This window comes from Sparus aurata, chromosome 7, assembly GCF_900880675.1.
Source record: "Sparus aurata chromosome 7, fSpaAur1.1, whole genome shotgun sequence".
In the NCBI taxonomy this organism is placed as follows: Eukaryota; Metazoa; Chordata; class Actinopteri; order Spariformes; family Sparidae; genus Sparus; species Sparus aurata.
This window is the reverse complement of record NC_044193.1, coordinates 22,071,728-22,099,450: the sequence shown is the minus strand read 5'-3', so window position 1 is coordinate 22,099,450 and position 27,723 is coordinate 22,071,728. Positions and strand designations below refer to the sequence as shown.

The window sequence follows — 27,723 nt, the reverse complement described above, 5'->3', positions numbered from 1 at the left end:
TGATGTGGTAGCAAAATGCTGCCGTCCTCTTTGAAAACAAGACACGCTAACACACAGTGAGGTCAGGTTTCTTGTGTCCTCGTCATAACTCATACTTGTAAGGGTAAGGGAGGTTAATTGAGACACACTGGAGAGAGAGACAGTGGACACTGTTGGTTGGGGATAAACATTTTAAATTAAGATGAAAGCATTTGGAGGGTGGAGTTTATCCACTGCAGCTCCTGTAACCATCCCATACTGTTTTATTATTTACAAGAACTTAAATGTTTCTGCTCATCTGGGCCCCTAAGTAGGTCAGGCTAAGTGTACAATATGGACAGTGTGTGTCTATATATACAGTCTATAGTGTGTGACTACTGGAGCAGGGGTAAGGGGTACTGATTGCATGCGGTCTATAAGAATATCAACATGAATATGTTGGCCAACACTGGAAGAAGCTGCAGGTTAGAAGGAGTCCCAGGTTACATTTAAACACTGGTATCATCTTCTAGGAAATCCAGACTTTGAAAACAGAGCGTAACTTTCTTCTACTTCCCAGGAAACGTGATCCTTGAAGTGCATTATCAATGAGTGAAGGAGTGAGCTCTTTTTCAGTGTGTTGCCCTTTGGTTTGCAAATTCCAGCCTCAGGTTCTCATCCATTTTTAAACAAGTCAATTCATTGGTTTTCTATGAGGACTTGAGAGCCTGTAGAAAGCTCAAGGATTATTGCTTTTGTAGCAGCCAAAGAAGCTGTCCTGTCATCTTGAAAGAAAGTCACCGGGATAGAGCTTTCTCTAAAGGGAAAATGTCCTTTGGTAGTTTTTTATCATTTCTAAAGCAAGAAACCTCTGCTCACGTTTAACCCACACAGCTGAGCCATTTAATTGTGGATATTTTAATAGTAGAACTTTTGTGAAATGAGGTTTGAGTTCTTTCACTCTGCCTCTTCTGAGTGGAAGAACACTGTGTGTCTCAAAGTGCCTCAGTGTCAGTTCATATATAATACATTGCCTCAGTTCTGTTATCATTTGCACCAGCCATCTGTTAGGAGTCATTGTCACATTAGACAAACCTTTATTGTACACTTGAGGCAAGCCCAACAGAAACTCCAGCACAAATCATCACTATCTGCACAAGCCTTTAATGCTGAAATATGAAACACTAAGCAAGGAAGCTATATCGCATTATCGTATTACCATAGGATCAATACACTGTTTGGTTCAACTCCGGCTAATGTTTAGCCATATTACCACACATCCTGTTATAACAATAATGATAACTTTATTTATATAGCACCTCTCAAATCAGAGTTTACAAAACGCTTCGACAGACAAGCAACAGCAGGAGAAAATCAGGACAAAATTACAGAATAAATACGCAACAGTCGAGCCTCATCTAAGGAGACGTTAAAACAAAAAGGCTAAACACTAAATGCAAAACATAAAATGTCAGTATGAGTATTCACAAGTAAAAGGGATAAAAGTAATAAAACAGGCAAAATCCCTAAGAAAGCAATGCAAACAAAGAGAGAAGAACAACACAGTCAATAAAGGATGATAAGAAGAAGACATCACACCAGAGGAATTAAGAACAGATGAGTTAAACAAATAAAAGATCATGAATAAATCAAAATTAAACAAATAACAGCACTATTGTGTGGACCAATTACAAACCTCAATGGAAATGTGGTAGTTTGAGTAATGATAACAGGTTTTACTGATTTATTGTGAGGGTGAGAACAGCAGTGCAGGAGAATCTGAAATCTGAAGGCATCTCTCAGTCGGAAAGAGGTTTTCTCCCCTCTCTCAACAAGCTTTGGTGAGAGTTTGATTTACCAACAGACCGATTGGTTAAAGTTTGCCTGTGATATACTGGCATTTCATCCAATCGTCTGCCAAGTGCTTTTTTAAGGGGCGGCTCCCTCCCAGATGGTTCTGTTTAACAAACCATCTGGTACGTCAGGTTACACTAAAGCCTCGGGCTAGAATAATCTTTCCAATGTTCTTAATACATGAATCCTCTCCAAGAAAAAAGACTCAGTGGGAAAATAATAACAACTTGCAGGTCTTGGCTTCTAAAGTGATCTTAAATAACGCCTTTAAGTCATGTTTCTGTAGAGTTATACAAATCTACTCTCACAAAAATGGTCTTTTAATTTAATCAGCTGACAAATTGATTAATTTGCATGTATTTGCTTCCACAAAACGCCTCAATGTTTCATACCATAAAAAATACTTATTTCACTCATATTAGCTCTTGTCCTACATCAAGTAGGGTCCTTACTTAAGGTTTGTGGAGATGGTAGCACATCGGAGTTTACACCAAAAGGGGAATGTGAATAAAGGTACAGAGACTGAATGAATCCTTGCTGGGAAGCGCAATTACGCAACAGCGATGAGCTCACAGGTCTTTAGGCACCACAGCTGCTGTTTGTTATTCAAAAAGAGACAGAACACACGGGGAAATGCTTTTTATGAATTAGTGAATAGTGGATATCAGTGTATGAAGAAACATGAATAGTAGAGATGCCACTATGTCTTTGTATAATGCTTCTGTTAATTAGTGTGTGTTTCAAATTATTACTTGTCAACATCACTCCTCCACACAGGACCGGGGGTGAAACTGCCCTCTTGTAGTGGATAAGAAAAGAGAGTGAGGTATCACTTTTACAACAACTTCCTATTAGGTTTCTGGATGTGTGTGCATGACAGAGTAGGGAGCATAGCACCAATGGAAGCTCATATTTCCAGTGCTGTGGTAGAAACAACAACACGTTGTGCTTGCTGTCGTTGTTACTCTTTTGTAATGAGCTATTTAAATGCATGGAAAGCTGAAACACACACAGACACATATGGTGTTACACAGAGGAATACTGAGGTGCAGATATATGAACAGACCATAATAGGATCACCAATGTGGGAAAGCAAAAAAATAACAAAACAAAAATAGAATTATTTGATCACGTTCTCAAGAGCTGGCCAGTGAGTCGATGTACTACTTACTCCCAGCGCTGCATCTCCAAAGTGTTATCATAAGGCCATCGGAAAGCTGTTTACTTAAGAAATTACCATTATGCAACACCAGCGCTTATTATATAACTGCTGGTAATACTAGTGGTTGCATCATTACCTCTGCCAATAGTCTCATAGTAAAGTTTGTAAAAGTCATTTGATCCTATTTACTTTCATGGGTTGTTGGAGCTTATATTTAGAGTTTAAAAGACTGTGGTACACTGATAAGAACTCACCACTTTGAACTTTTCAGAGAACAAAATAAGTGCACACCAGTGGAAAATACATTAACCGTAACAAAACAATAAGCTAGTTATTTCACACTTGGAAACATCATGACATTTTGTGATGTCAGGATGAGTGTTTCAAGTGTTATGCTGGGTCTGCATTCAATTATTCAGCTCTCTGGATGAAAGTGTGTTAAAATCAGAAGTGCATGTGTTCTGACAGGAAGACAAAACACGAGTATTCTGTCGTATCCACTGTCCTGTGGTTTCCTGGCAGTAGACACACTGAGATCAATAACAGGTTGGGACTTCATAGCTTAATTAAATCTTGCTGTGACGCTGCTGTGTGTGGCCGCCGCTCGAGTTCAAGGTGTGACCAGAGGAGGTGATAATGAGTTTGAGTTAATCAATCTGATCAGTGTCTCGGCCCCCGATGCAGTAGAGATGAGGATTAGACGCTGATCCTGTCGACTTTTATGATCAGATAATGCTCTCTGTTACTTCACTGAGGTACAGAACCCACATTATCTCTGGTGCTAAAAGGGGTCGTGCCCGAAACGAGGTCACTTTTCCCTACACTGAGGAGCAGAGCAGTGGATGAATGCAGGGATGAAATGAATGAATAAGACAATTAGATGCAACTACTTTCATCTGTTGTTTTTCTCTACTATTCCAGTTGAAGTAAATGATCATTAGTTACAGCACTAGTTCATATGTGTACTGTATACTGTATGTCACAGTATGTTTAAAGCTGCTTGTAGAATTGGTAAATTACTAATATACTGGATAGGACTGGATCTGAGGGATGACTTTCAGTATTTTGTACTCTCCGAGGACACTCAGCCTCTTTGTAGCGAGTGCATTCTGAGACAACTATGGCTCGAATATTAGAAATTGTGTGGTGTGCAATTAAGGCAAGTACCTCGTAAAAGTTTTAACAGAGACATGTCTCATGTCAGGTCTTTCACTGAATTGAGGCCAAAAACTACACGAGTTTCAGAAAAGGTTCTGTGAAGCAGGGGCTGTCATGTTAATCTGAACCCACATCATTTCCACAGCAGTATTTGTATGTAGTTATCTGATTCTGTTGTTTCATATTCTAAGAGTAGGTAGTTACACCATGTTTTGTCCATCATATCTATTCACAGAAATGTTCTATATTGTCGTTTGGACTTTGAACTGTTGGTTCAATCGGCAACTATAAGCTGTTACACGACATATTTTGTTAATTTTCACATTCATAATTTTATTTTGGGTTACTGCTAGAATAGGTTTAAATGCTATATTGCTCAAAAAAATATTCGTTTTTGTCATTCTGTAGCACTGTAGTCCCACTCTGTCTGAAACACTCTGTTTTAGCTCCTCTCTCTTTAAGTCCCCCCCCTCATGAATACCCAGTCTCCTCAGATTGGTCAGCTCACACACACACCTGAGCCAGTACCACCAACAACAACAGAGTAGGTGTGCTAAATCAATATCTCCTTTAACCTAATCCATGATACTTTCTGGTGATCCTGTGGGATAAGTCCTCTCAAGTCATGACTGTATCACAATACTTTATTGTCAGGAATGTCTGAAATTGTGGTTTTATACATACATACATACACCTATTTACATGAAATACACAAATAATAAAATAAATAAGATCAATGTCAATTTTGTCTTTTGGCAAATTGATGAAATTTATTATTGCTAACTTTGGAAAGCAATACTGCGTACTGTCTACTGACCTGTCCACCTAATTGAGGTGAATTGATTGTGATGCGTCTACAGAGTTTAAAGTAATACTTCGCTACACAGTATAAAATCTGATTGTATCTTCTCCAACCCTTTGCTGACTCTGCCAAGGTGGTGAGCTTTGCCAGTCTGAAGTTTGACCGCTCCTACAACTGGATGGTGCTGTGTGTGCTGTGGTGCTCCATCGCCCAGTCCATCCTGCTGCCCATGTTCCTCTGGGCTTGCGACCGCTATCGGGCTGACATCCGCATGGTGTGGGAGAAGTGCGTTGCCATCATGTCCAACGACGACGTGGACGAGGGTAAGCAACAGTCATGCGTCTCCCTCCCTGTCGTACCTCTTTTTTTTCCCTCCTCTTCACCTGATAATGACAATAAGGATGGTAATTCCTATGTCCTAAGACAGCTCATAGTGCTTCCAAAGACAATTTGGTATGCTTTTGCAGAGAAACTCTGAAGTGAAATTGCAGATAATTTGCCTGAGTTCACAAAATCCAATTAACAGTTAAAGACTGGTTTGGAAACACACACTTGTTTGTGTTGAGAAGTGTTCTGAGCTGTCTTTGGCCACAGGAATCACAGTGACAAATGTGATTTATCAACCAAAATAGTTTTGTCTCTTAGCCTAAGGAGTAGTTGTACTGGGAAAATTGAGAGCAGCAATATTGAAGGAAGGGAACAGAGGTTAGTATCTAGCTAAACAAATATTTAGTAATTGGCCTGATTATTTGATAAAGATCTCCTCTGACCTTGGTAAAGCATGGTGTCATCTCTTCGATTTACAATCCTCAGTGATTCATTTACGATACCACTTTCTTATTACACTATGACTGAGAATCCAGTGGACAAGAGAATAAATGATCAGACATCCATCTGAGCCAGTTAACATCAACGATTTGTGACAAGAAAAGCCTTTTTTCCTAATGTTGTAGAGTAAAGGTGCTGTTCTCTAAAAATAGCTTTTTTGTGTGAAGATAACTGATGCTGTAAATTCACAGGATTTGACAGGAAGTACATACTTTAGTCAGTAGCATGGTAACATTATGACATAGCACAATATACACAAATATGAATGTAGTTTGAACAGATGAGAAGTGGTTTGAGCAGCCACTTTTCAGCATAGAAATGAAATGACAATGATAGATAGATTTTTGGTGAGGAAAAGCTTATGATAGTGACAGGCTTATCTTGGGAAAGTTGAATGTCATCTAGAATTCTCAAGAATCTCAGGTTTATCATAGATAACAGATAAGGAGTGTCACAGTCTAAGAAATCGATAAAAATGAGCTTTCAATTTCAAGATTCTCACAGGGTTAGGGTGACGACACAGCTAGCTTTTTGGTAGCCTGCAGATGCACGTCTAGTCAGTTTTCGTGAGTGCATGAAGACGACCAACTGACTGATGGGGGTTTCTTTATTTTTCAGACATCCTTTATAGTTTGTTTGGGAAGGGAGTTCACTCAGAACACATGGCAGTAGACACACTGAGATCAATAACCAAACTTTGTAACAAACTAAAGTTTTATATTTTGTTTATTGTTAATCCCAGAACAGTGGTATTTTTTTTCATCTTTGTTGTTAGTGAATATTATTTGACCTTGCCAAAACCTAACATGCAAAATGTCACCATGGGCTTACCCATGTCTTTTAAAAGAAGAAAGAAAACGTAAACGACAGTTGTTAGGGCGGTAAAAGCAATGTTTTTTTTTTAGCTTTACAAATCCAAATGCGGTAGTTCAACAAAAAACAGAGCCATCAGTGCAGAAATAAATGTTTAAATTGAAAACCAATCCAAATCAGGATTGACCTTTAAATCAAAAGTCAAACTGAAATGTGGATTTCGAGAATCGTGACACCTCTAAAAGAGAAAGGAGAAATTTAAGGAAGATTTCTACTTTATGATGCTAGTTTAAATTGCTCCTTGATTCTGGAGCACCCATGATTACTGCTGCTTCACACCCTCAACCTCTGTGGCTGCTTTGCTTGGTGTTCCAAATATTAAACAGTGCAGTGACTCTGTCGTTGGTATTTTCTGTCTGACCAGTCAAGCTACAAAATAAAGACACTAGAAATAGTGATGCTACAGTCTGTGCTAGTGTCAATAATCTTGGCTTGTCCCCAATCTTTGATCTGAACTGGCTTCAAGGTATGATTCAGGATTACCAAAATATATTGATATGATATAAAATTTGCTATGAATCTGTTCATTAAAATTGGTCATTATTAAAACAGCAAATATATCTTTTTGAAGTGATTTATTTACTGTATTTATCCCTTTTTGGGGGGACTATGGACACCTTTCTGGCTCAAAATAATGTATAAAATCGATATAAATAATCAAAAAACTAGCATGATCAGTTACATTTTAGTGTATTTAATGGGACATTTTTTACATTTGATGAGATGATTACAGAGGGGTTAATACATTTTTATTATATCAATCATGATTATAGTGTTTGTACATGTTGATGAATAAAGAATGATGTTAGGTGGTCTCTTTTGAATGGCCATTATTTCTTACGTTATATTCTGTTGTAGTTTGAGGTCTGAAATCAGTGGTCAAATGTTATCATGTGACCTATCATGTGACCTTTGTTGTCAGGAAATGTAACTGAAGTGACAAGTGTCTGTGTAACATAACTTTCTATACTAAAATATATTTTTCTGTGTTTTTGTTTGTGGTGTGTGCTTTATAAAATGCTTTACTGTACCCTACTATGAGATTGATGTAAAAAAACAAAACAAAAAAAGGACAAAGGACATATTTACCTTGCAGCACTGTTTTCTTTTTTCACTCCAATGCATTTAATCTGGGCAATCTTCCTCTACAATTCCCTGGCATGAGAGAACAGCAAAATAAATGGTTCCCCATTTATTTGTTTGGATCCGGAGTGAACCTGGAACGATTGCAGTAAAGCTGAAAAGCACTTTCATGTCATTATGATGGTCATATTTCCCTCAAGTCACAAAGGGATGCACCCATTTTTTTTCTGAGAAAATACAACTGAAATAGATAAAAAATGAATTATTTTTAAACATGTTAATTTTGTTTTCTCTCTTTTGTTGTTTTAATTTATTTTTATTTGAGGACTTGCACCTACTGGTCAGATTATAGTGACTTAGAGCAAAATCTATTGAAAGGCAGATTCTAAAATGCATTCAGTAAATATGTGACTAATAGATAAAAATGAAAGAAAGTGGTCCAAGACTTTCGTCTTCCATCACACTAATGTAAATGTACTCCAAGAGCGCTGAAAATGAAACATTTCACCAAAAAACACAGACACTTCAACAAAATTTGGTCCCAAAATTAGGTCACATGATAATCACAGAAAGGCTTGTGGACGAGTCCACAAACAAATTTCCACAATTCATGCAAACTGATGACAGTATGAACCATCTGTCTTTCTTTTCTATTGGCACTGTTTAAACTCCACCCGATCTGAACCCCTTCTCTCCTGTTTCTAACCCTCCAAACCTTCTGATCCTCTCCCTCCTGACACCCTCCCTGATAACTGCTCATTGTCCAGCAGGAGGCATAAAACAACACAGGGCAGTCCATATTCTGTGTGACAATTAACACTGCCAGTTCTCTGCTTTTTTCCAGAGGGCTTGCCATGTATAACTCATCACAGTTGTATGTATAAGGATTGTTTCCTGTTTATTCCAAAGCCTCTGACTTGCATGCCAAGCTGCCTGTGCAAAATAGCTACTTTTCATCTTTCATCTTTTTGGCCAACATTTTCCTCAAGATCAGCATTTAACACCCATCTCCAATTGATCTTTAATGAACATGAATGCAGTAATTGCAAAAATAGGTAGACTGGTATTTACACACACATACGCATTGTGTTGTTTTTTCTAAATATTCTTCAGAATGTAAGCCCTGTTCCTTCAAAGATTCTCTATGCAACCATTTGACAAGTTTTCTGAATTCAGAACCAATCTGGGGCCTTTTTGATGCCCTTACTAAACACTACAATTGAATTATTGGTAATTTTTTAAGCAAAACATTATTTGATCTAAACCTTATATTCCTGAGCAGACCTATAGGAAAAGTCAACAAATCAGAGAACGATTGAACTTGTCTCTGTTATCTATTCGTCTGTCTGTCTGTCTGTCTTGTGTATTGAGTTCGTTGCTCTCTAATCCTGACGCTCGTGCTTTTCTGCACTTTGCAGAAAACAGCCAAGATGGAGGAATTCATGCTGACTTAATATATGACAGACCATATGACTATAGCTCGGCGCCTGAAATCGTGACGGTAGACCGTAATGCCAAGTATGAGTTCTCAACCTTAGAAAGGGGGGTTCCGCAAGGGTATCCATTGAGGGAACAACAGGAAGATAAAATGCAGTATTTGCAGGTATATTTTCATTGATTTTCTTCATTTCTTTTACTTGATCAATTGAACTATTTTCAAATGACACTTCATTGCTTATGTGCATGGTGAAATGGCCTTGTGGGCCCTGACAATATCTTGCTTGAGTTTTCTGGAATCATCAGAATTTTGTGCAGCTATCTCTCCGAGAGATCCTGTCCTCATGACATGAATACAAAAAAAATACTCCTGCTGACTAATGTTCGGTAAATATGACCATCGGCAGTCCCATCAACATATTAGATGTGCTTCATTTATCGACTAGTGTGTCCTAGTCATGCAGTTGACTACATTTTTATTTTGTAAGAGGGTAAGACTTAAGTAACTGACTTACCTTCTACCTTTCAGGAATCCCTCAAGGTTTCAGGAAAGCACTATAAACATCTGCTCATGTTCTACCCAAAAGCATTGTGTCCATTGTATCCAGCATCCATCACAGACAGATGCAGAGCTCTGAAATGCTCCTTTTCAGCCTGCATTAACACCAAAATGTGTTCTAACATGCAGCCTTCTAGGGCAATTCAATAAAACATTTTTTTTCTACTTTGATTATGGTACTGGCTTTACTCTGTAAAGTGCAAATTCTGACCCGGAATCAGATATCAAATCAATTTTGATTAAATTAATTGATTAAATCAGTGATGATGATCAAAAAAATCTTACTGGTCTTGGCCTGGAAGACTGTGGTGAGAATATGTATCTTTAGAATCAACTGATGCAACCAACACAATGTTAATAAAAACATCTTAACGCTGTGTCATCTTTGTCAGAAACAACCTAACAAGGGCTTCAGTTTTCTCAGTATAGCCTGCAGCCCAAAACATTTACTTTTACTTGAATAAAAATAACCCAAAAGTATGATATTATAATGGACATTTGAAGACCAGTACTCCTACAGGATTGGATCTCTATTCAATTTGACTTTTTTAAGAAGCCTTGAAACAGAGATGTATACAGTAGCTATCACTTCATGAGACCAAACCATTATTCCACCCATTGTTTTTGTGTCCGATACACCTCTTCGCATGACAGTGGATTCAGTTGATTGTGATATGTAGATATATATTTAGTGATAGTTAGCTGTGTTACTCCTTGCTGTGTATGTGTGGTGGTAAAGACAAATAAGGTGCATTTTTGATTTCAGTTACAGGAAGACTGGCTGAACTGTGTTACGGTCACACTACTTTTGTTGCTGCTCCAAGGGTGAAGGCCCAGTTAGACCCTGAATCAACAAAACCCTTCAAATCATTATCAAGTAGCACCTCCATTTGAGAAATGCTACGGCACTTCTCAAGTGGCTTAATTGCAGAATAAAGCCTCTTTGGCTTTATTGGCCGTTGTGTGTTGGTCTCTCTCTCTCTCTCTCTCTACATCCTGCCAAGTCTGTCCTGCATCCTAACTCATTCTAATGCCCGTGCTGCCCTCTGCTGTTCAGCTCTCCCACCTAACCCACTCAACGCTACTGTATCGTCTGCTGTCTCATTTCTCTGCATTTACTAAAACCCACCACAGGGGGGCAGACTGATATCAATCTTGTGGCTCTTGACGTCACTGTGACAAACCCTCTCTCTCTTGCATAGTTGTCAGAACAGAATGGCATGTGAGTATAACATGTAGGGACCTATCAATCTTTGCATTTTTCATCTCCAAATAACGGAGGTGAATAGTAGACCATTTACAACCTTATTGATGCATGTTAGAGTGTTAAAACCTTCATGTCTGAGGGATTATATTAAAAAATAAGTTAAAATTGCACTCAACTTGTTGGACATGTAGGATTTTACACAAAAATAATGGCTGAAATCAAAAGTAGAAAGACTTCTGAACTTAGCCTGTTGTACTGTATTCACTGAGCTTTACGTCATCAGCCCGAATACTTAAGCAGAGCAGTTGATTGGGACTACTTCAAAACAGTGTTATATAATCTTGAAGAATCCTACATGTAATACTTTTTCTAATTGATAATGTAGATGTATTAAAATCTATAATGTTATTTATATAATATTCAGTGGCACAATGCTAACTGATTATGTGTTGTTGTAGAGTTCTAGGTGAATGAATGTCAAAATGACCGATAGACTGAAGGGTTTGGTCTGTGTGTTGCGTCCAGGTGCCCCCTACAAGAAGATACTCCCACGACGAAACCGACATGTGGACCAGCGACCGGATCCCCTCATACCTTCACCGATGGGGCTCCACCGAGGACATGATAGTGAGTGCCCACTACAGCTCCACCTTGCCGCGCCACGAGAGGCGCAGGAGCAGCCTGGTCTCCTACCACGAGGAGAGCCACCATCACCATCACCCACACCGCAAGCGGCGACGCTCTGAGGATAGTATGCACTCCCTCAAGCACCTGCCACGTGTGGTCTGTGGCGGGGAGCGCTACGAGGACGAACTGCGGTGTTTCAGCCGCGACGAGGTGATAAACTTTATAGATGAGACGCCGCTGCCGAGCCCCAGGAAGAGCCCACGGCGCACATCCACCATCTCACTTATCCCCAATGTTTATGAACAGCAGACAGTCATCCTTCCTCACTTCCCTCTCACAGACTTTGAGCGTGAGCCTCAGGCGCTCAGGCGGCTCTCAGAACACAAAAGGAACAGCAGTCGGGGCAACTCGCCTGAAGGTTCCCCCAAACCAGACAGACCTGTTGGAAAGAAGAGCCCCGGGGCTGGTGGCTCTGGTAAAGGCTGCCGGGAGCACCCGCGAGATGGGAAACATCAGTGTGAAGGTGGCTCACCTGGGCGCAGCCAGCAGACTCCGGGGCACTCTAGGCCAAGGACAGGCGGTGGAGCCGGGGCTGGTGCTGGAGCTGGAGCTAACTGGGGGTCTCAGAAGCACCTGAATAAAGGCGAGAGTAAAGGAAGCACAAACAGTTTTGTAAGCACGCCTTCGGTATCGTCCTCGGGATACATCACGTTTCACTCTGATTCTGTCGGCTCCACAACCTAAAAGCAAGCTTTTCCTAGATAATATCAACATTATGACTGGAGTAATTATCGACATGAAAATCACTGGAATTTTCTTGGTTATGGGAAAGTGACCTACTGGATTATTTGGCCTTTTTACATGTGCCAATTTTTCTGTTTTACTATAAATACCACCAATATCTGCTATGCTAAATGGCTTTGGGAGCTTTGGACATCATTTCTGAATGGGCCTAACTTTGATTTCATATGTTGGCTGGTGAAAGGGTTGGGTGGTCCTGTTATTCAGCTTTCACATCACAAGATATCCACTGATACTTTTTTTTCCAGCACTGGCACAAATAACCTGTTTTTAAATAGGGTGAACATTCCCACACCTTGTTTTTTGCTGTTTGATGTTGTTTCTAATGAAATGCTCAAAGAATTGGAGGAAGTAGTTGTTAGGGCGGTGTTTCTTTCTTTCTTTGGCACTTAAGAACTTGAAGTTTTTATTTGGCCTGTAATGACTGTGTGTTTTGTTGTATGGACACATTTGCTTTCAAACCAAACTTTCCTGAATACTGCCCTTTCACCTTGAGATTGACACATTATACATATTTGTTTTATTTTAATCATGATGTACAACTTTTCTCTTAACATTGTTATTCACAACACGTGAAACACTTTTTTTCAAGCACCCCATGTTGAAGTAAACTGAGAGTGGTAAATCCCAAACTCTTTAATGCCTAGTTTTACAGTTACTGTGTGCGATATTGAGATATTATGTGAAGACCCCTAAATTCTTATTGAAAATGTGCAGTCAGTTTTAAAGATTGACATCTCATGTATATATGAAGGATAATGGATTTATGGGTTTGGTGTACTTTTCAGTTTAATGAGACCTTTGCTCAGAACATTTTCTCCCAGTTTTTATTATTCCAATGTTTGTGTTATCTTGGGCATCATCAGGCACAACAGTTGCTTACCACACTGGATATATACACACAGAACAACAGACCAATACAGCAGGTAATGGTGCTTCATCCTCATCAAATGAGTATGCCAGCCTGACCTCATCCTTTATTTTGGTGAGCAACGTGTTAGAAGCACCAATAAAGTTTATTTGTTTTTTAAAGATTTTTCTAAAACTCTAAAAAATCTAACTGTTCCAAAAATAGAATAATCCTAGACTTTCAGGCTGACTATACGTAGCTGGTGTAACACCTAAACCCACAAAACAATACCATGAATTAGGAACATTGTAATTTGAATGAAAATGTAATATAATTCCTCCTGTTTGTGATCTCATCATATGTACCAAGACTGGTCCTATTCTGTGAGGTTATTCAAGTGTGAAGTGACTTTTTTGTGCCTGATGTATCGAAGTCCCATGAAGTAGCCTAATGTCAATTAAATTGTTAGCATTTCCGGAGCCTCAGTAAGGGATACTGTGGGAAGTTTAAATTAGGTGCATTAATGTATTCATAAATATATATTTGGAGAGAGAATGTGATTATTTCACATTATAGCAAAGTGTAAAAGTTGGAGAACACAAACTGTGTTACTAAATTATCAGTGAAATGCCCTATAAATGTCCCATAATTGCCATTCAGTACAATCACACGAAATGGACGATGAACAGTGAATTTAACAATGGAGCTAACTTTACGAAGTACTCTCTTAAATGATCAAGTAACTTTTCATGTGACAATTATCTGACTGAAAGAAGTGAAAACTCTTCTACTCACAAATAATAGCAGAACCATCTTTGGGCTTTGAGCTCTCATGGACAGTCACAACTAACATGAATGTACTTGCACTTATTAGGTGTAACCTATAAAAGACAAGACTGAGAGGACAATATGAAATGGAAATATCCTCTTTGACAGCCTTATTAGTTGTGGAACTTTTTTGCTGTTACATTCAAGTAATAAAGTTGCGCACATGTTTTCACTCGTCTGCGGTCATTTAAATGTTTAGTTTGAATTCTCATGTATTAGTGTACCTCGCACAAGTGCAGCCTTTTCAATTGGACAAACTAGCTGAAATGTATCTTTAGTTGGAGGCAGAACATCACATTCCCCTGTCAAACTTTGCTATGTCATAGAGTTTTTGCATTTTGTTGTGTTTACAATATTAAAATATAATTTTGTAACATATACAAAGATTTATGACTCAAATATGAATGATGTTAAATGTTATGATTTTTCTTGTTCAGGTGATAACTTTGTTAAAAAGATATGACTGATTAAATTCACAAGATGATGCTTCAGAGTGTGTTTTTCAGAATTTTGTTGCAGATTCACCTTATTTGGTACTGTTATATGTTTATTGTGGAACAGCAGTATGCATCCACTTTATAGTCTCTCTTTGCTTTATACAGATTTTTTTTCACAGGAGGTTGAGCTCACCATAACAGGCACAGTGAAGTAACCTTCTTGTACTCGTGGCCACATGAAAGCGTTGCACAGGCAGGTCCCCGGAAGAAGACCAAGGTTTGATGCCTTCCACTATGAAATGAGAAATGATTGACCAGCCTCTATGGCAATATCCAGCTTTCAGTAGGATATTACGAGAAACAAATCTAAATATTGGTTGAAATATCGCCGATAATACACTCTGTGACACACACAATTTTATGAGATTCACAGGTTTTGTTCAGCAAGATAATATTCGTAGATGAACACGACTTTTGTGATTTTCCAAGTGTTGATTAAAATTTCAAGAAGTAAAAAGCTAATCTTGCAGCCACAAATTAGAAGTCCCCACTAAGCTCTTACTACACAATTATAAATTGATCAAGCTGTAAGTTGTAAAGTTAGAATAGTCTGTGATTGAAGTCCACCTGTTGAGAGGGACTAGCTTTTAGGACTATAGACTATATTCAGCATACACAAGAATCATGTGGAAACCTGAATGAATGGAAGAGGATGGCCTTTACAGTGAAAAATGGAGACACCTTGTGTTCAGCAGGTAAGCTTGTGAATTTAAAAACATTTGCACATTCATATACTGTAGAATTTTTAAATGAGGGATTTGTTTTGCAGTTTTAATTTGATAACGTGGAAATTATGCTTTTTCTGCAAAATGCAAATTAAAAGCACATTAAACAAGTTTTATGGATGTCTGCGGAGGGTAGCTTTAAACATTATGTCAGAGTTTGGTAAAACCTTAAACTGCAATGTGCTCTTATTCCCTCCAATTAATTTAACAAAGCTTGAATAAGGTAAAGCCTTACCTACACACTAAGTTAGACGGACAGAGAGATTGTAAGTTGAGCACAAAGATGGAAGTGAATGTCCAGTCAATAAAAACTTACCTGAAGGTGCTGCCCCGTCACCTCAACTGGACGAGCCGGAAAGCGGAGTCCCTGCCGCAGTGGTACCATCCAGCCTGGACGCTTTGCGTCATGTCGTACAATCTCTCTCCCTACTGCTTTCCCTGTCTCTTCCTAGCTGTGTCTATCAAAATTAAGCATAAACGCATAAAAAAAGAGTGAAAGAAAACGAACACACAATCCTAGAAGACTTTGTCCTCCGCTACAAACCTTAAGATCATCATAATGGTCCCCCATCATGATTCCTAAAGTCTGTCAGCCGCCGTCAACGAGGCGGTTGCTATGGTGACAAACGTGTCTCAACCGTCTCATCTTTTCACAAGTGCGTAGTTTTGTAAACAAAACACAAAAAACGGTACGTAGCTAGCTTGTTACTGCGTTTAATTTCGTCATTTCCCTTCTATACTGAGGTACACTGTTTAGTATTGTGTTACGTTTATTTTTATTAAGTTCTATTTAGGTCAGCGTCATTATTCAGTGCAGTTTTCCCTCATAGAATTGACGCAGTGGTGACGGTAACGTTAACTCGCCCAGGGTGTATTAGCTAACATAAAAATAATTTGCGTTTGGCTAGTCAGCAACAAGTCATACACATAGGCTAATAATGATTGGCACGTATATATTTTTGCCATATAAGAGAAATCAGTAAGAACTGCTTGTACATAGGACAACGGCGTTGACTTCGCCCTAGGTTAACTTCGTTTGAATGAATTTGTGTTCATCCCATAAAAAACCACTATTAGGATTAGTTGTACATTTTTTATTGGTTAAAAAACACTTAGCAACAACGCTCGACCTGTCTCCATGTCTGTCTTGCCAAACAAATGGACTTTTACACTGACGTGGCTTGATGAAAATAGGCCAAATAACAGCTGTAAACCTACCAGGTTGGTGTTGCTTTTTACAGAGCAGAGTGGCGCAGCGGAAGCGTGCTGGGCCCATAACCCAGAGGTCGATGGATCGAAACCATCCTCTGCTAGAAGGGGATATTTTCATTCTGAACTACCTTTTCACTGTCACTCGATAACGAATTGATGTTGTTGTCTGTGTAACTGATAATACTGTTAGCCATCATAGACACTTAGTTAGTCATTTCTGCACTGGCTAACTCATTAAAGGTGTACGCAGCCGTGTATTACAATAGTCTCATTAGACCACATACTTTAAATCAACACATTTAATTACGTGTTCTACTCGCCTTTTAGTTATGCGAGGCAAATTACTCCCCAAACTAAATAAAACATATTCAGTTCTGCGTAAAAGAAATTGTCACGTTTAAACTGAGAGCACGGTTTTCTATTTTATCTGATGCAGGTGTGTAATCGGCTGATTCTGCTCCGCAGCCCCTGGCCCTAGCTTTGTAAAGAGGTCGGAGCTGTCACATGCCCGAGTTGCCCGCAACAGTGAGCATGGACACGGCTCCTTTGACGTGCCAAAAGGTAATTCCACGGTGTGCTGTAGGTTTCGCTGTACACAGCCTGGAACCAAAGCCAGCTCTATTGTATAAGCTTCACGCTTAATTTGTGCGAGTCGCATACTGTATGTTTCAATTGCACACGCCAATAAGTGATAACACTGCATGCGGCAGGCAATGCTCAACACTTGTGCTGAACCTGCCCTAGTAAGGACATATCTACCAGCAAAGTGAGCGAGGACAGAGGGGTCTGCAGCGCACTTCATCTACGTCCGCTCTCTTAAGAGCGCTTGACTGGGTCCAGTCTGATGCTAATGACGCATTATCTCTCTCCCTGCGGTTCTCAGCTCTAATATACGTCGCCATTATAGTGGCAAACCAAACTAGGTTACTTAAACAATGCCGAGAAGAGTTCATAGAAATTCTCAGAAAAAGTTTAAGGGCATTCAGTGTGGAAGTCACGTGGCATTTCCTTTCTTGGATAAAACAAACTCTTCTTGTGCCCGGGCCTCTGTGCGCCTCATCAAAGAGCAGCTTTGACTTTGTAGGGAGAGAATGTAGAGAAAGATTTATAGACGGGATTTATGAGCTAGTCAAATGAAACAAAAAGCTGGAATAACAAATACTTGCCAGAAGGGTGTCTGGAGCTGAGTTCAGTTGTTATTTTCGATGGTACAAAAAAAACAAACAAACCTCGAACCAGGCAGTGTGTACTTTTTTTGCGTTTTGCGTTGCGCACCCCTTTTCTATGGGGCAGCAGTGTCTTTTCAGCTTGTACCACCCTGAAAGAGCTGTGGGCGTTCCAGCGATTCTCCTCGCTGTAAGGTGCCATCCTTTCCTCCGCTGCTCCTTAAAGACACTTTATGACATCCCTGCCAAAGCAGCGGAAGAAAACTATGGGGCACTGTGAAGGAGCTGACTGACACGCAGGTTTGCTGTCTTGGACATATGGCCTATACAATTGCAATTGCTGTTGTGCATCACGTTGTTTGGTACTGCACGTTATACTGTATTCTGTGTACCTAAAACAAATACAAGAAAGCCCATACTCCAATCTGTCAGGTCGTTTTCAGAAAGTGAGTCATTTTCTGATGAGACATTGGATAATAGTTTTCTGAGGGTGAATGCATGTCTTTTGTTAAATTTTAAAAAGGAGATAAAGGATTAATGGAGATCAAACTTTTAATAATTGGGTCTTGCACTCCAGAGAGTCAACAGTCCTCGGGGACATTATGAAAAAGGGTTACATCTGACACTGCTGGTAGAGAGCAAATCTAAACGATCATCCAGAAAAGCTGGTAACTATTAAACTGACAGAAATTTAAATTTCAGCCTTGAGCATAAATGTTTACTCTCTTAACTCTTCTGAAATGATAGTCTCACCGTCTCCAATGCCTAGAGAAGACAGAGAACAGAGCATGGCGTGTAATCAGTACCTTATAGCAGAAAATTGTTGTGCTGTCCGACAAGCATCTGATTTGCCCGCTACTGTTGCGGTACTTACGCGTGAAACCAGAGAAGAATGGAGGAAGCCATGGTCAACCCCCACTCTCCTGGACCTTTTTCTTTTCCCTATGTCAACCCCACAAATTATAGAGTTCATAATCAACTAACCAAATCTTTAACACAAAATTATGTAGATATATAGGCAGATGTTATTTCAATCTTCATTTTGGGCTTACAAAATACTAAAATGCACCTAGTTGTTTGAGACTCAAGAGTCTGCTCGTGTCCTTTTCTTTCAGTTTGGAAGATATAAGCACGTGATCGAGTTAGCTTCTGAGGCCTTCCTCGCAGCTACCCAAAAATCCATCATGTTTTCACCCACCTACGCTCTCTTTTTACCGAAATTATGTCGAAAAATCAATATTGATTCTACAGATCAACCACCATAAATCTATCACATGTTCATGTACGAAACACACGACCCTCTCCACCTACGTTTAGGGTTAAGATGTATGCAGCTTAATAAAAGAGACAACATATTCGTTATTTCACCAATTTTATTAAAAAAAAAATAAAACATATACAATTTATAGCATATTGTGTAAATCTATACAGTGCAATTATAAACAAGTACTCAAGCAATGACAACTGTGTCCCTACCAAGGCCGCCACATGTGCTGCTCAGTGTTTGCAACCTCATTCCTGTGACTGACGAAGTGAAACTTCTTGTGACTTGGACTTTTGTCATGAGTGTTTTGTGTGGGCGCCACAACAAGGGAAGCCTGTTTGTTTCCAGGTGGCTGTCGTGCGTCTTCACTCTTTAAGGAAAGAGTTGGTATTGCGCTGTCGCGTTTCACAGCTTTAGGTTTAGCAGATTTTCTCTCCTCAGGTCCAGCTGCAGATGGAAGAAGTCTCCGCACCTCCTCCTGTGCCTCAGCTTGGCCCGGGCCGCTGTCCATGGTGCTGAAGACTTCCTCTCGCCCCCTGGAGCGGCAGAGTTTACTGGAAAGCTGCGATAACATCCAGCGGTCGCTCCCGTTCAAGTTGTCTGCCATCATGAGGTATTGGTTGACGTTTGCCAAGCAACTGCGGAAGCCAATTTGGTAATCAGGAAACTCGGAAGCAGTGGCGGTGCCTGAAAGCAATGAAAAGACAACATAAGGTGAGAAACACGCAGACTCTAAGCGTAAAGTTGTGCGCAAAGCATCCATAAAATCACGATTAATCAGCCGATTATTTGTATATTTGATGGCTTGATCTGTTGTAAGATGTGAGATAATAACTCACAGCTCTGAATCTTTTGGAGGTTCCTCAGATGTTTCACGGTGAGCTCCAAGATATCGGCCTTTTCCAGTTTGCGCTTTCGAATCTGAGGAAAGAAATACCATCAAATGATTATAACTCAAGCAAATGATCATCACTGAAGCACCAATTGCAAACTGTCCTGAAGTTAAACCAAATTAATAAATAAATAAATCGTGTTTTAAGTTTTAAAGTTACGGCCTGCACACTTACACTTGTGCTGTAGTAGCTCTCCAGAAGTGATTTCAACTGGTCCAAACATTTGTTTATGCGAGCTCTTCGTTTCTTTTCCATGAGTGGTTTGGACACCTATAAAGAAAGAAAGGGCGGGTAAAAATGAATACTGCATCAAACAAACTTGGATAATTCTGTTATTGTTTTTTTTTTATCATTTTTTTTTTATGTCTTTTGGTTATCCAGTTCCTCTTTATTAGTTACTGTACACACCTTGTTTCCAGCAACGGGTTTGGACTTTTCTGCGCAGTCTGTCGATGCCACCATTCTGTTTGTCTGGTTCCCTTGAAGTTAATCTCTTTCCCTCTCTGGCGCACGAATGAAGGAGGTCACCCTGAGTGGATTTATATAGAGACACCCACTTAACATCTCAATGCAAACAGTCCCGCCTGTCTCTTGCGCTCAAGTGAGCAACGCTGGCGTTGTTTGACAGCCAAAACCAGCGAAATGCTGAGACGCACCATTGAAAAGCGAATGATTTTATGCTGTTTGATAATATATTTAAAATGGTTGAATGTAATTTCTACTCAAATTCGATTTTTATCACAAATCCGCCTAAATGTAAGCTTAGTCTGAGTCAGTTTTCATCAACCTACTGTTAAGATATGCAGGACCTACAGAATGCAGAGGTAGGCTATAATCAGACAGAGTTTATATTTATCTTAAATATGTTGTGAAAATCTATCTATCTATCTATCTATCTATCTGTCTATCTGTCTATCTATCTATCTATCTATCTATCTATCTATCTATCTATCTATCTATCTATCTATCTATCTAAAGCACAAGACATACACAGACAGTAAATCAGGTACAGGACGTGGCCTACTGCGCCATGGATGTTTTAAGTGCAGATACCCAAGAAACAACGTGTGGGGCAAAAAACCTACAGAGAAGCGTAAAAATGATAAACATAATGGCTAATCATAATGGTTCTGCTCGGTGAGCATGGTGTGGGCACTATTCACTCCTGTATTCAATCTTTTATATGTGAGTTTCACGCCACCAGTTCGAAGGCAGCACCGTGGTAATTCCCTGCGTGTCCCCACAACATTTCGATTTTCTGGTGGCCACTTGTTGTAAAAGTGTCACACCTGCAAATAGGCAGACCAGCAGCTAGCCTCCCGTTTTTGTAGGCATAAGGTGCAGCTGCGCTTATGTTTACACATATCACCAAACAAACACGTAACGCACGAATACCAAACCAGATTTTTACAAACTTAACACTTTAGGAGTCTTTGGCCATTGTGCGTCACCAGTTTTTGTCTTCATACCAGGCGCGGTGAGGCACCGAGGAGAATCGCGGGCCGCCCCTTGTCCTCGGTCCCTCGCCTCCCGATTTTCCACACTGCTCCCTGAAAAGGGCGAAGGCTTGGGAAAGTCAGACCAGCTGAAACAATGTATTGACTATAGGCGCACTAAAGTCCACTGCGCATCTTGTTCTCACAGACCATCTGACAATACTAAATGGGGGAATTAAAGCTATAGGTATGGTTTGCAGCAGCGGTGGAAAGTAACTAAATACATTTACTCAAATATTATACTTAATATACTAAAATGTTGATATTATTTCTATTTTGTGCTACTTTACACTTCTACTCCACTATATTTTGGGCGACAATATTGCATGTTACTCCACCACATTGATTTGACAACTTTAGTTATGTGGCAATACAAACCAATATATTATTATGATGGATGGTTATGTATTATTAAACTACTTGACAGAATATATAGTAGCTGGAATTCACCCCCACTTTATCAAATGCAACACTGCTTACACACTGATGTGTCACAAATTATTGTAATCAAAGATATATTATTCAGAAATGCACAGCATAGGGACTTTTGGTATACTTGAACTATATTTTGATGCTGATACTTACATATATTAACTTATGTCATTTGTTGAATGCAGAACTTTAACTTGTAACAGATACACTATGACATTGCTACTTTAACTTAATTGAAAAATCTGAGTACTTCTTCCACAACTGTTTCTTTGTAAGTCTTTATTTGTGCTGCTGTCTGTCTTGGCCAGAACTCCCTTGAAAAAGAGATTTTTAATCTCAGAGGGACCCATCCTGGTTAAAAAAAATGTTCACATAAAATAAAGTAAATAAGTATATGATAATATTCACCTATGGAATGCTATGCCTTATGACTGTCGTTCTAAAGGTAAAGGTGTTCATTGCGTTTTGTTCTTTTAGATATTTGGGCTCACTTGAGAATTTTCCGGAACAAAAGAAAGTTGGTTTAGATGGAGCGTTTTGAAAGACACGCGACAATGCTGAGAGAAGCTTTCTTAAACTGCCCAGGTCTTCTTGCCTGATCCGGGACACAATGCGTGCGTTGAGACGACTGCGGGTCCGGGTGAAGGAGGGGCATCAGTATTCAGTCTGTGGAGAGAGAGCGCGCGTCAAAGGAGGCCAGTTTATTGAGGATAGTGCGCCATTGATCTTTTCTCTTCGTCTGCTTTGTGACCACAAACGTGTGGGCATCAAAAGATTTTCCCTCCACTTCTGAAGTGAATCACTCTTCTCTTCATTCCGTTTTGACAAGATAAACAAGTCTTTTTACAATCTGCTGCCTCGTGTGAACTTTTATAAACATTTTTCAAATGTTCAAATTTATGTTGATTGCTACCAAGGCGCTAACAGATTTATTTTTTTAAAATCCCGTAGCCCAATCTGTCTGCTGAAACCTACTATATATATCCTAGATCATAGATCTACAATCGATGCATTTTCCGTGCGTTAAAATGAGATTAATTCGCCTTTCGCAACTAAATCAGTTTCGCGTGGCAGCTGATAATTCAAAGAGACAATCGAAGCACAGTCATGTCAGGTTTGTGTCAGAGGACACTAATTGCGTAAAATGTACCGAAAACTTGCGGACCACTATTGTGGTGTTATATACTGAAGCATTTAATTGGTATGAAATTCGGCCGAGGTGCTCCGATGTAAGTGGGCTTTTGTCCCCCTGGACGCCACATTATCTGCTTCTTTCACGCTTGGTTTTAACACAAGACCGTGGAGCGTTGATTTCAGCATGGAGCCGTGGCATCACAACCGTCGCCTGTCTTGTTATTCTGCGCCACGGTGTAGAGATTTCACCGCTGATTATTCGGTATCATTTCAATTAGTGTTTTCTGCCTGGGGTCAAAAACGGGAACTCAGATTTGCAAAATGAAAGGAGGGGTTGGTGGTGTTTTTCTTTTTTCTTTAAATAACAACTGGTCTGCAGTGAGGCAATGCAGCCATCCTTTAAAACTGTTTCCCCCCAATACCTCCTCAATCCTCACAAAAGTCTTAATGTCATCATCTATCCATAAGAATAGCGCAACGAGAAACTTGTTTCCCGAGTGGACATAATAATGCAAGTGCCATTAAATGACAAGTTAAGTGTATGTTTATAAAAGGGCTCGGGCTCTCGCTCCACTTTCACTTTTCAGCCCCAGGTCATTCATTAACCGTAGCGGACCTTTGTCATGGATGCCTGCTGGCGGAGACCTGACAATGCTGCAGTAATAATTGGACTATTGGGGAACTTGTTAACAACAATTAGTGAAGCAATTATGCAATTACTGCAATAAACTATTTTCTTCTTAGAAGGAAACTGAGACATTTGCAAGCCAATGGTTAGGCCTATACCCAAACGGTGGGTAGCCTATAATAGAAGCTGAAGTGCAGGTTATCTTCCATTTAGGCTACTTCTCAAGAATACAATATGTTAATCCTAAGTATGTTTGCGCATGACAATAGATAACAAAGAGAACTGTGTTTGAGCAACATAAAAACTCAATTATTTCAATCACTGGCTAGAATATAATAAATTAACCATATGCATTCCGATGTTATCACCTACACGTAAATACTATAACAATTAAATAGGTATTATAGGATGCAGGTCGTCGTATTGTGTAGAGCAATATTTAAAAATGACCAAAGTTGAAATTAATTTGGTCAGTGTATATTGTAGCCAAACGCATGCACTATCAGACTATAGCATGTCTGCGTGCCACAGCAGAGCGCTGTTAAAATATGCAAAACACAGGGCCATAATTTGGCGCACCATGAGCGGAGCAAATCGATGAACCGCCTTCTATTCAGATGGACCCGAGGCAGCAATGGTGTGACCAAAACGCTCATTGTGAGTAACAAGGTCACAGTAAAAGGAGCAGGTACATGGACAGGTGCACTGGAAAAATATTAGAAATATACAGGACTTTCTGAAAAGCCACGCGACGGACCTGTTGACGAAGCTCTGATCAAACATCAAATAGAAATCGCATCATGAATTTCTATAGACTGGTCCTCGGGTTATTTAAAGACTTCTTACTTTGGTTTGGGGACACAATGGCCGCTGTATGCCTGTGTGTGCCGGGGTTACCGCATGAAAAGACGAGAGGTGCACATTAACATCGCTTAAGGTTTTCTCAAGGGCCGAAATGAACTGACTGGAAAGTAACTTTATAACTCGCTGGAGGATGAAGCCTTTGTCGATTTCTGAGCTCAAAGACACAAGTACCTAACAAAAGAGGAGAGCCATTGTTAAACACTAAAGCGCATGGGTATTGATGCGCCTTGAATTGCAAAACATCTGCCATTTACTCTGAACCACTTGAGCAAGATTTGAATGAGAATAACCAAGCGTCCTTTAAGGCAGTATTTAGCCGTGCGTAAAACAACAGTTACCAGGCATATGACCAACGTGGAGATGAAGCGTTTGATTAAAAGATTAAAAAGCATATAAATATAAACCTTGGAGGTGATGTATGCTCTATGGTTTGTTGTTAACATGTGACGTACAGATAAAGTCCTATCGGTGAGATGCGTGTCTTTACGCGCAACGCCAGCCTCTGCAGATTAAACCCACACAGTGTTCAACAATAGCGCGCGGACTAAAAATTAACTCCAACTAATTGTCATCGCTGAAAGAAACCCGACTGTATTGACAGTGAGTAGATGTCCACTTAAACATGAATTCATTTAGTCATTAACTCTTCCCCGTTAATAATTACTTCTATATTCTCAAAGACAGGACCAACAGTGTTTTAGACGTGTTTAAAACAAATTGCGCTTAATTCTATAGCCTATATCCAATAACTGATCATTACATGCAGACATCGGCATAATGCGGATTTTCTAAAGTTCGGGGAAATACAGGAGCAGATCTGTCAACATCAGTCTCACTGACCGGCGAGGGACCTGCACTCTGATTCAAAAGAAAAACATTTTAAGGCAAATCCCATATGGCCAACCAGACGCAAATGGCCTCTACTTAAAGTGCGTTTTGTTTTTGCTCCGGGCGCAATAGGAATGACCAAATGCCGGCCAAGTTTTCCCAGGGTTTTCTCTTTATCTGACCAAAGTGGAACATTGAAAGGTACAAGTGAAAGGCCGCGGGGCGTTCCTCCGATTTTCCTCGCTCCATATTTTGTGAACCAGAAATATGTGTCCCTCAGCAGAAATGCTGCTTCACTCGACTTGAACAAAATAATGATAATGAAAAATCTGTCAGATGAAATTAATCAAGGCACGTTAGCCCTTGCTATGGCAGCAGCAACTTTCTACTGCTTATTAAAACATATTTAGACTAATTCAAGATTAAACTGCTTATCACCCTGTAACTCTAAACGGTGAATCGTCCCATAGCATGCTGCGGAAGTCTCGAACTTCTCACATAAGGATGATCACGCTAAAAGTCTGTGTGACAACGTGTGTGGCAAATGTAACTCTGAAATTGGTATGAAATCGTCAATTTGTTGGTGTCAGCGTTCGGCTTTCCAAACGCGCCATATGCCATGCTAAGTGGCACTATTTACCAATTCGTTCCTAGTTTCACGGTCCATCCTCCCCTTCTCCTTGCCAGGAAACTGAATAGCCACAACAAAATGGCAATTTACCCTCTGGAATTGTCACATACCCCCTGCGGTAAGGCGCTTTCCGTTTCACTTTGTGGGGCACCCCATCCTTGCTGAGCGTCGCGGCGTGAAACTTTGACTTTTAAATGAAGACAGAAAATGGTCAGTACTCAGGTCAGCGTTGTTGACTCATCACTCATTTTGTCAGTATGAGGTCAACCTGTCAAAGCAACCAGAAGGTACATTGGGCCTCATCTTAGAGAGAAGGATTTAAAGCAGACCCAGGAAGTAGACGACCCACATTGCAGCACAGCTTAAGTCAATTTGTGTTGTTGCAAGGATGCATCCCCAAAGAAAAGGAAAGAAAGAAGGAATAATGAACTTAATAAAACAAACACATAAATACAACAAATACAAACATATTCAAAACGAAATGTAAAAATAAGAAGAAATAAATGATTATATTTAATGTGCCCTATAGAGGGACAGGGGGTCTAATGGACTTACCATTGTACAATGAAGGTGTAATTGATTACAGAACTAATGCAGTTCCAAGGCTGTACAAGAAGATAATAGTTGCTGTTGTGTTTTCCCAGTGAGTTGGGGCATTGTTAAGTTCAGGTGGGCAGATAGGATTGGTGATTTGATTCCCCCTTTATTGTAAATTATTATTTTTTTTAATTAACTGTGCTGAGAGCAAATGGTACCCGTTACCACAGGGGTGTATGTCCATATACATTTCCCGAGAAGTATCAAATCTATTCAAACACTGGAATGAGAAAAACCCACAGATAACTGCACTTGCAGTAGCATAAAACCTTGAAAGGTAGTTTAACATCACTTCATACTTCTTCAAGCAGAGACTTCATTTGAGCTGATTTTCCCTTGAGTTAAGCTTTAATTCACACCATCCAGTTTCAATTAGGCTGAAAGTTCCAATCTTATTTAGTTAGGCAATGAATGTGGCTTGAATATGGAGGAGGGGTAAATAAACTGTGGGTTTATTATCTGGATTTGATGCTGGTGAATACTGACAGAGGAAGATTAAGTCATACAAGTGTGTGATGGAACCATAGTCTAGCCCAGTGGTGTCAAACTGATCCAGTAAAGGGCCGTGTGGCTGCAGGTTTTCATTCCAACCAAGCAAGAACACACCTGATCCAAATCAGGTGTGTTCTTGCTTGGTTGGAATGAAACACACCTGATTTGGATCAGGTGTGTTCTTGCTTGGTTGGAATGAAAACCTGCAGCCACACGGCCCTTTACTGGATCACTTTGACAGCCTGTAGACAGCATCATTGTGAAGTGGTTCCATGATGTGGTGACACTGGTGTTACAACAACCTCGAAAATGATGATAATGAATAAATAAAACACACATTCCATTATGTTTTTTTTATTGAATCACTCTTACTGTCGAATTGTATAACTGCTGTACATGTAAATGAACTGTTTGAATAAATTGATGATTTTACATACGTTATAATAAACAAAAAATATTTTCTCATACATTTGATAATGGAAAAAGGAATAGGCATAGGGCCAATATTTTATTTTGCCTATTCATATCGTCCATAAAATAACTTAGAAAATGAGTAGTAGCCTACCTAAAAAAATTAAATAAATACATTTTACTTGTAAAATTTAAATGCAATCACTTTACATAATAATCTTCCATCTTTGTACATTACATTTAGCAGATGCTTATGTCCAAAGCAATTTACAGTAATTCATACACCGATGGCTGTCATGCACGATGTTGACCAGCACATCAGGAGCAGTTTGGGATTCAGTACCTCTCCCAAGGACACTTTGACATACAGACCAGGGAATATAACCAGTGTATTAGAAGTATAAGTATTTGAATTCTAATGGAAAA

General features: G+C 39.6%; 2 protein-coding genes, 3 long non-coding RNA genes and 1 other non-coding gene across 10 annotated transcripts in view; 3 read left to right on the top strand and 3 right to left on the bottom strand.

The window, feature by feature from the left end:
• gpr153 (G protein-coupled receptor 153) overlaps positions 1-14,518 on the top strand; it is a 41,389-nt gene extending 26,871 nt beyond the window's left edge. For 2 of the 4 annotated variants that reach the window (XM_030422206.1, XM_030422205.1), the window contains exons 5-7: positions 5,068-5,257; positions 9,137-9,321; positions 11,447-14,518. In XM_030422206.1, the coding sequence (XP_030278066.1) occupies positions 5,068-5,257; positions 9,137-9,321; positions 11,447-12,292 (1,221 nt within the window). In that variant the 3' untranslated portion in view covers positions 12,293-14,518. Of the gene's footprint in view, positions 1-5,067; positions 5,258-8,562; positions 8,593-9,136; positions 9,322-10,916; positions 10,937-11,446 lie in introns of all 4 variants that reach the window. The other 2 variants (XM_030422207.1, XM_030422208.1) reach the window with 2 other exon arrangements.
• LOC115584654 (uncharacterized) lies at positions 1,039-9,143 on the bottom strand. The gene is made up of 2 exons (XR_003984588.1): positions 7,725-9,143; positions 1,039-5,317 (listed from the first exon to the last, which is right to left on the bottom strand). It is a non-coding gene; the product is annotated as an uncharacterized LOC115584654 (long non-coding RNA).
• A 145-nt stretch (positions 14,519-14,663) lies between the features above and the next one.
• LOC115584615 (uncharacterized) lies at positions 14,664-15,916 on the bottom strand. Its single transcript, XR_003984569.1, has 3 exons — positions 15,794-15,916; positions 15,566-15,707; positions 14,664-14,756 (listed from the first exon to the last, which is right to left on the bottom strand). It is a non-coding gene; the product is annotated as an uncharacterized LOC115584615 (long non-coding RNA).
• On the top strand, positions 15,869-19,938 carry LOC115584614 (uncharacterized). 2 transcript variants are annotated; one of them, XR_003984568.1, is made up of 4 exons: positions 15,869-15,938; positions 16,898-17,022; positions 19,333-19,605; positions 19,759-19,938. It is a non-coding gene; the product is annotated as an uncharacterized LOC115584614 (long non-coding RNA). The 2 variants fall into 2 exon arrangements; XR_003984567.1 differs by having other exon boundaries at positions 19,750-19,938.
• On the top strand, positions 16,491-16,562 carry trnam-cau (transfer RNA methionine (anticodon CAU)). The gene has a single exon. It is a non-coding gene; the product is annotated as a tRNA-Met (tRNA).
• Positions 19,027-26,061, bottom strand: her3 (hairy-related 3). Its single transcript, XM_030422157.1, has 5 exons — positions 25,908-26,061; positions 20,193-20,313; positions 19,959-20,054; positions 19,731-19,812; positions 19,027-19,578 (listed from the first exon to the last, which is right to left on the bottom strand). The coding sequence occupies exons 2-5, from the start codon at positions 20,244-20,246 to the stop codon at positions 19,100-19,102; spliced, it is 711 nt and encodes a 236-aa protein (XP_030278017.1). The 5' UTR covers positions 20,247-20,313; positions 25,908-26,061; the 3' UTR covers positions 19,027-19,099.
• Positions 26,062-27,723: the final 1,662 nt, after the last annotated feature.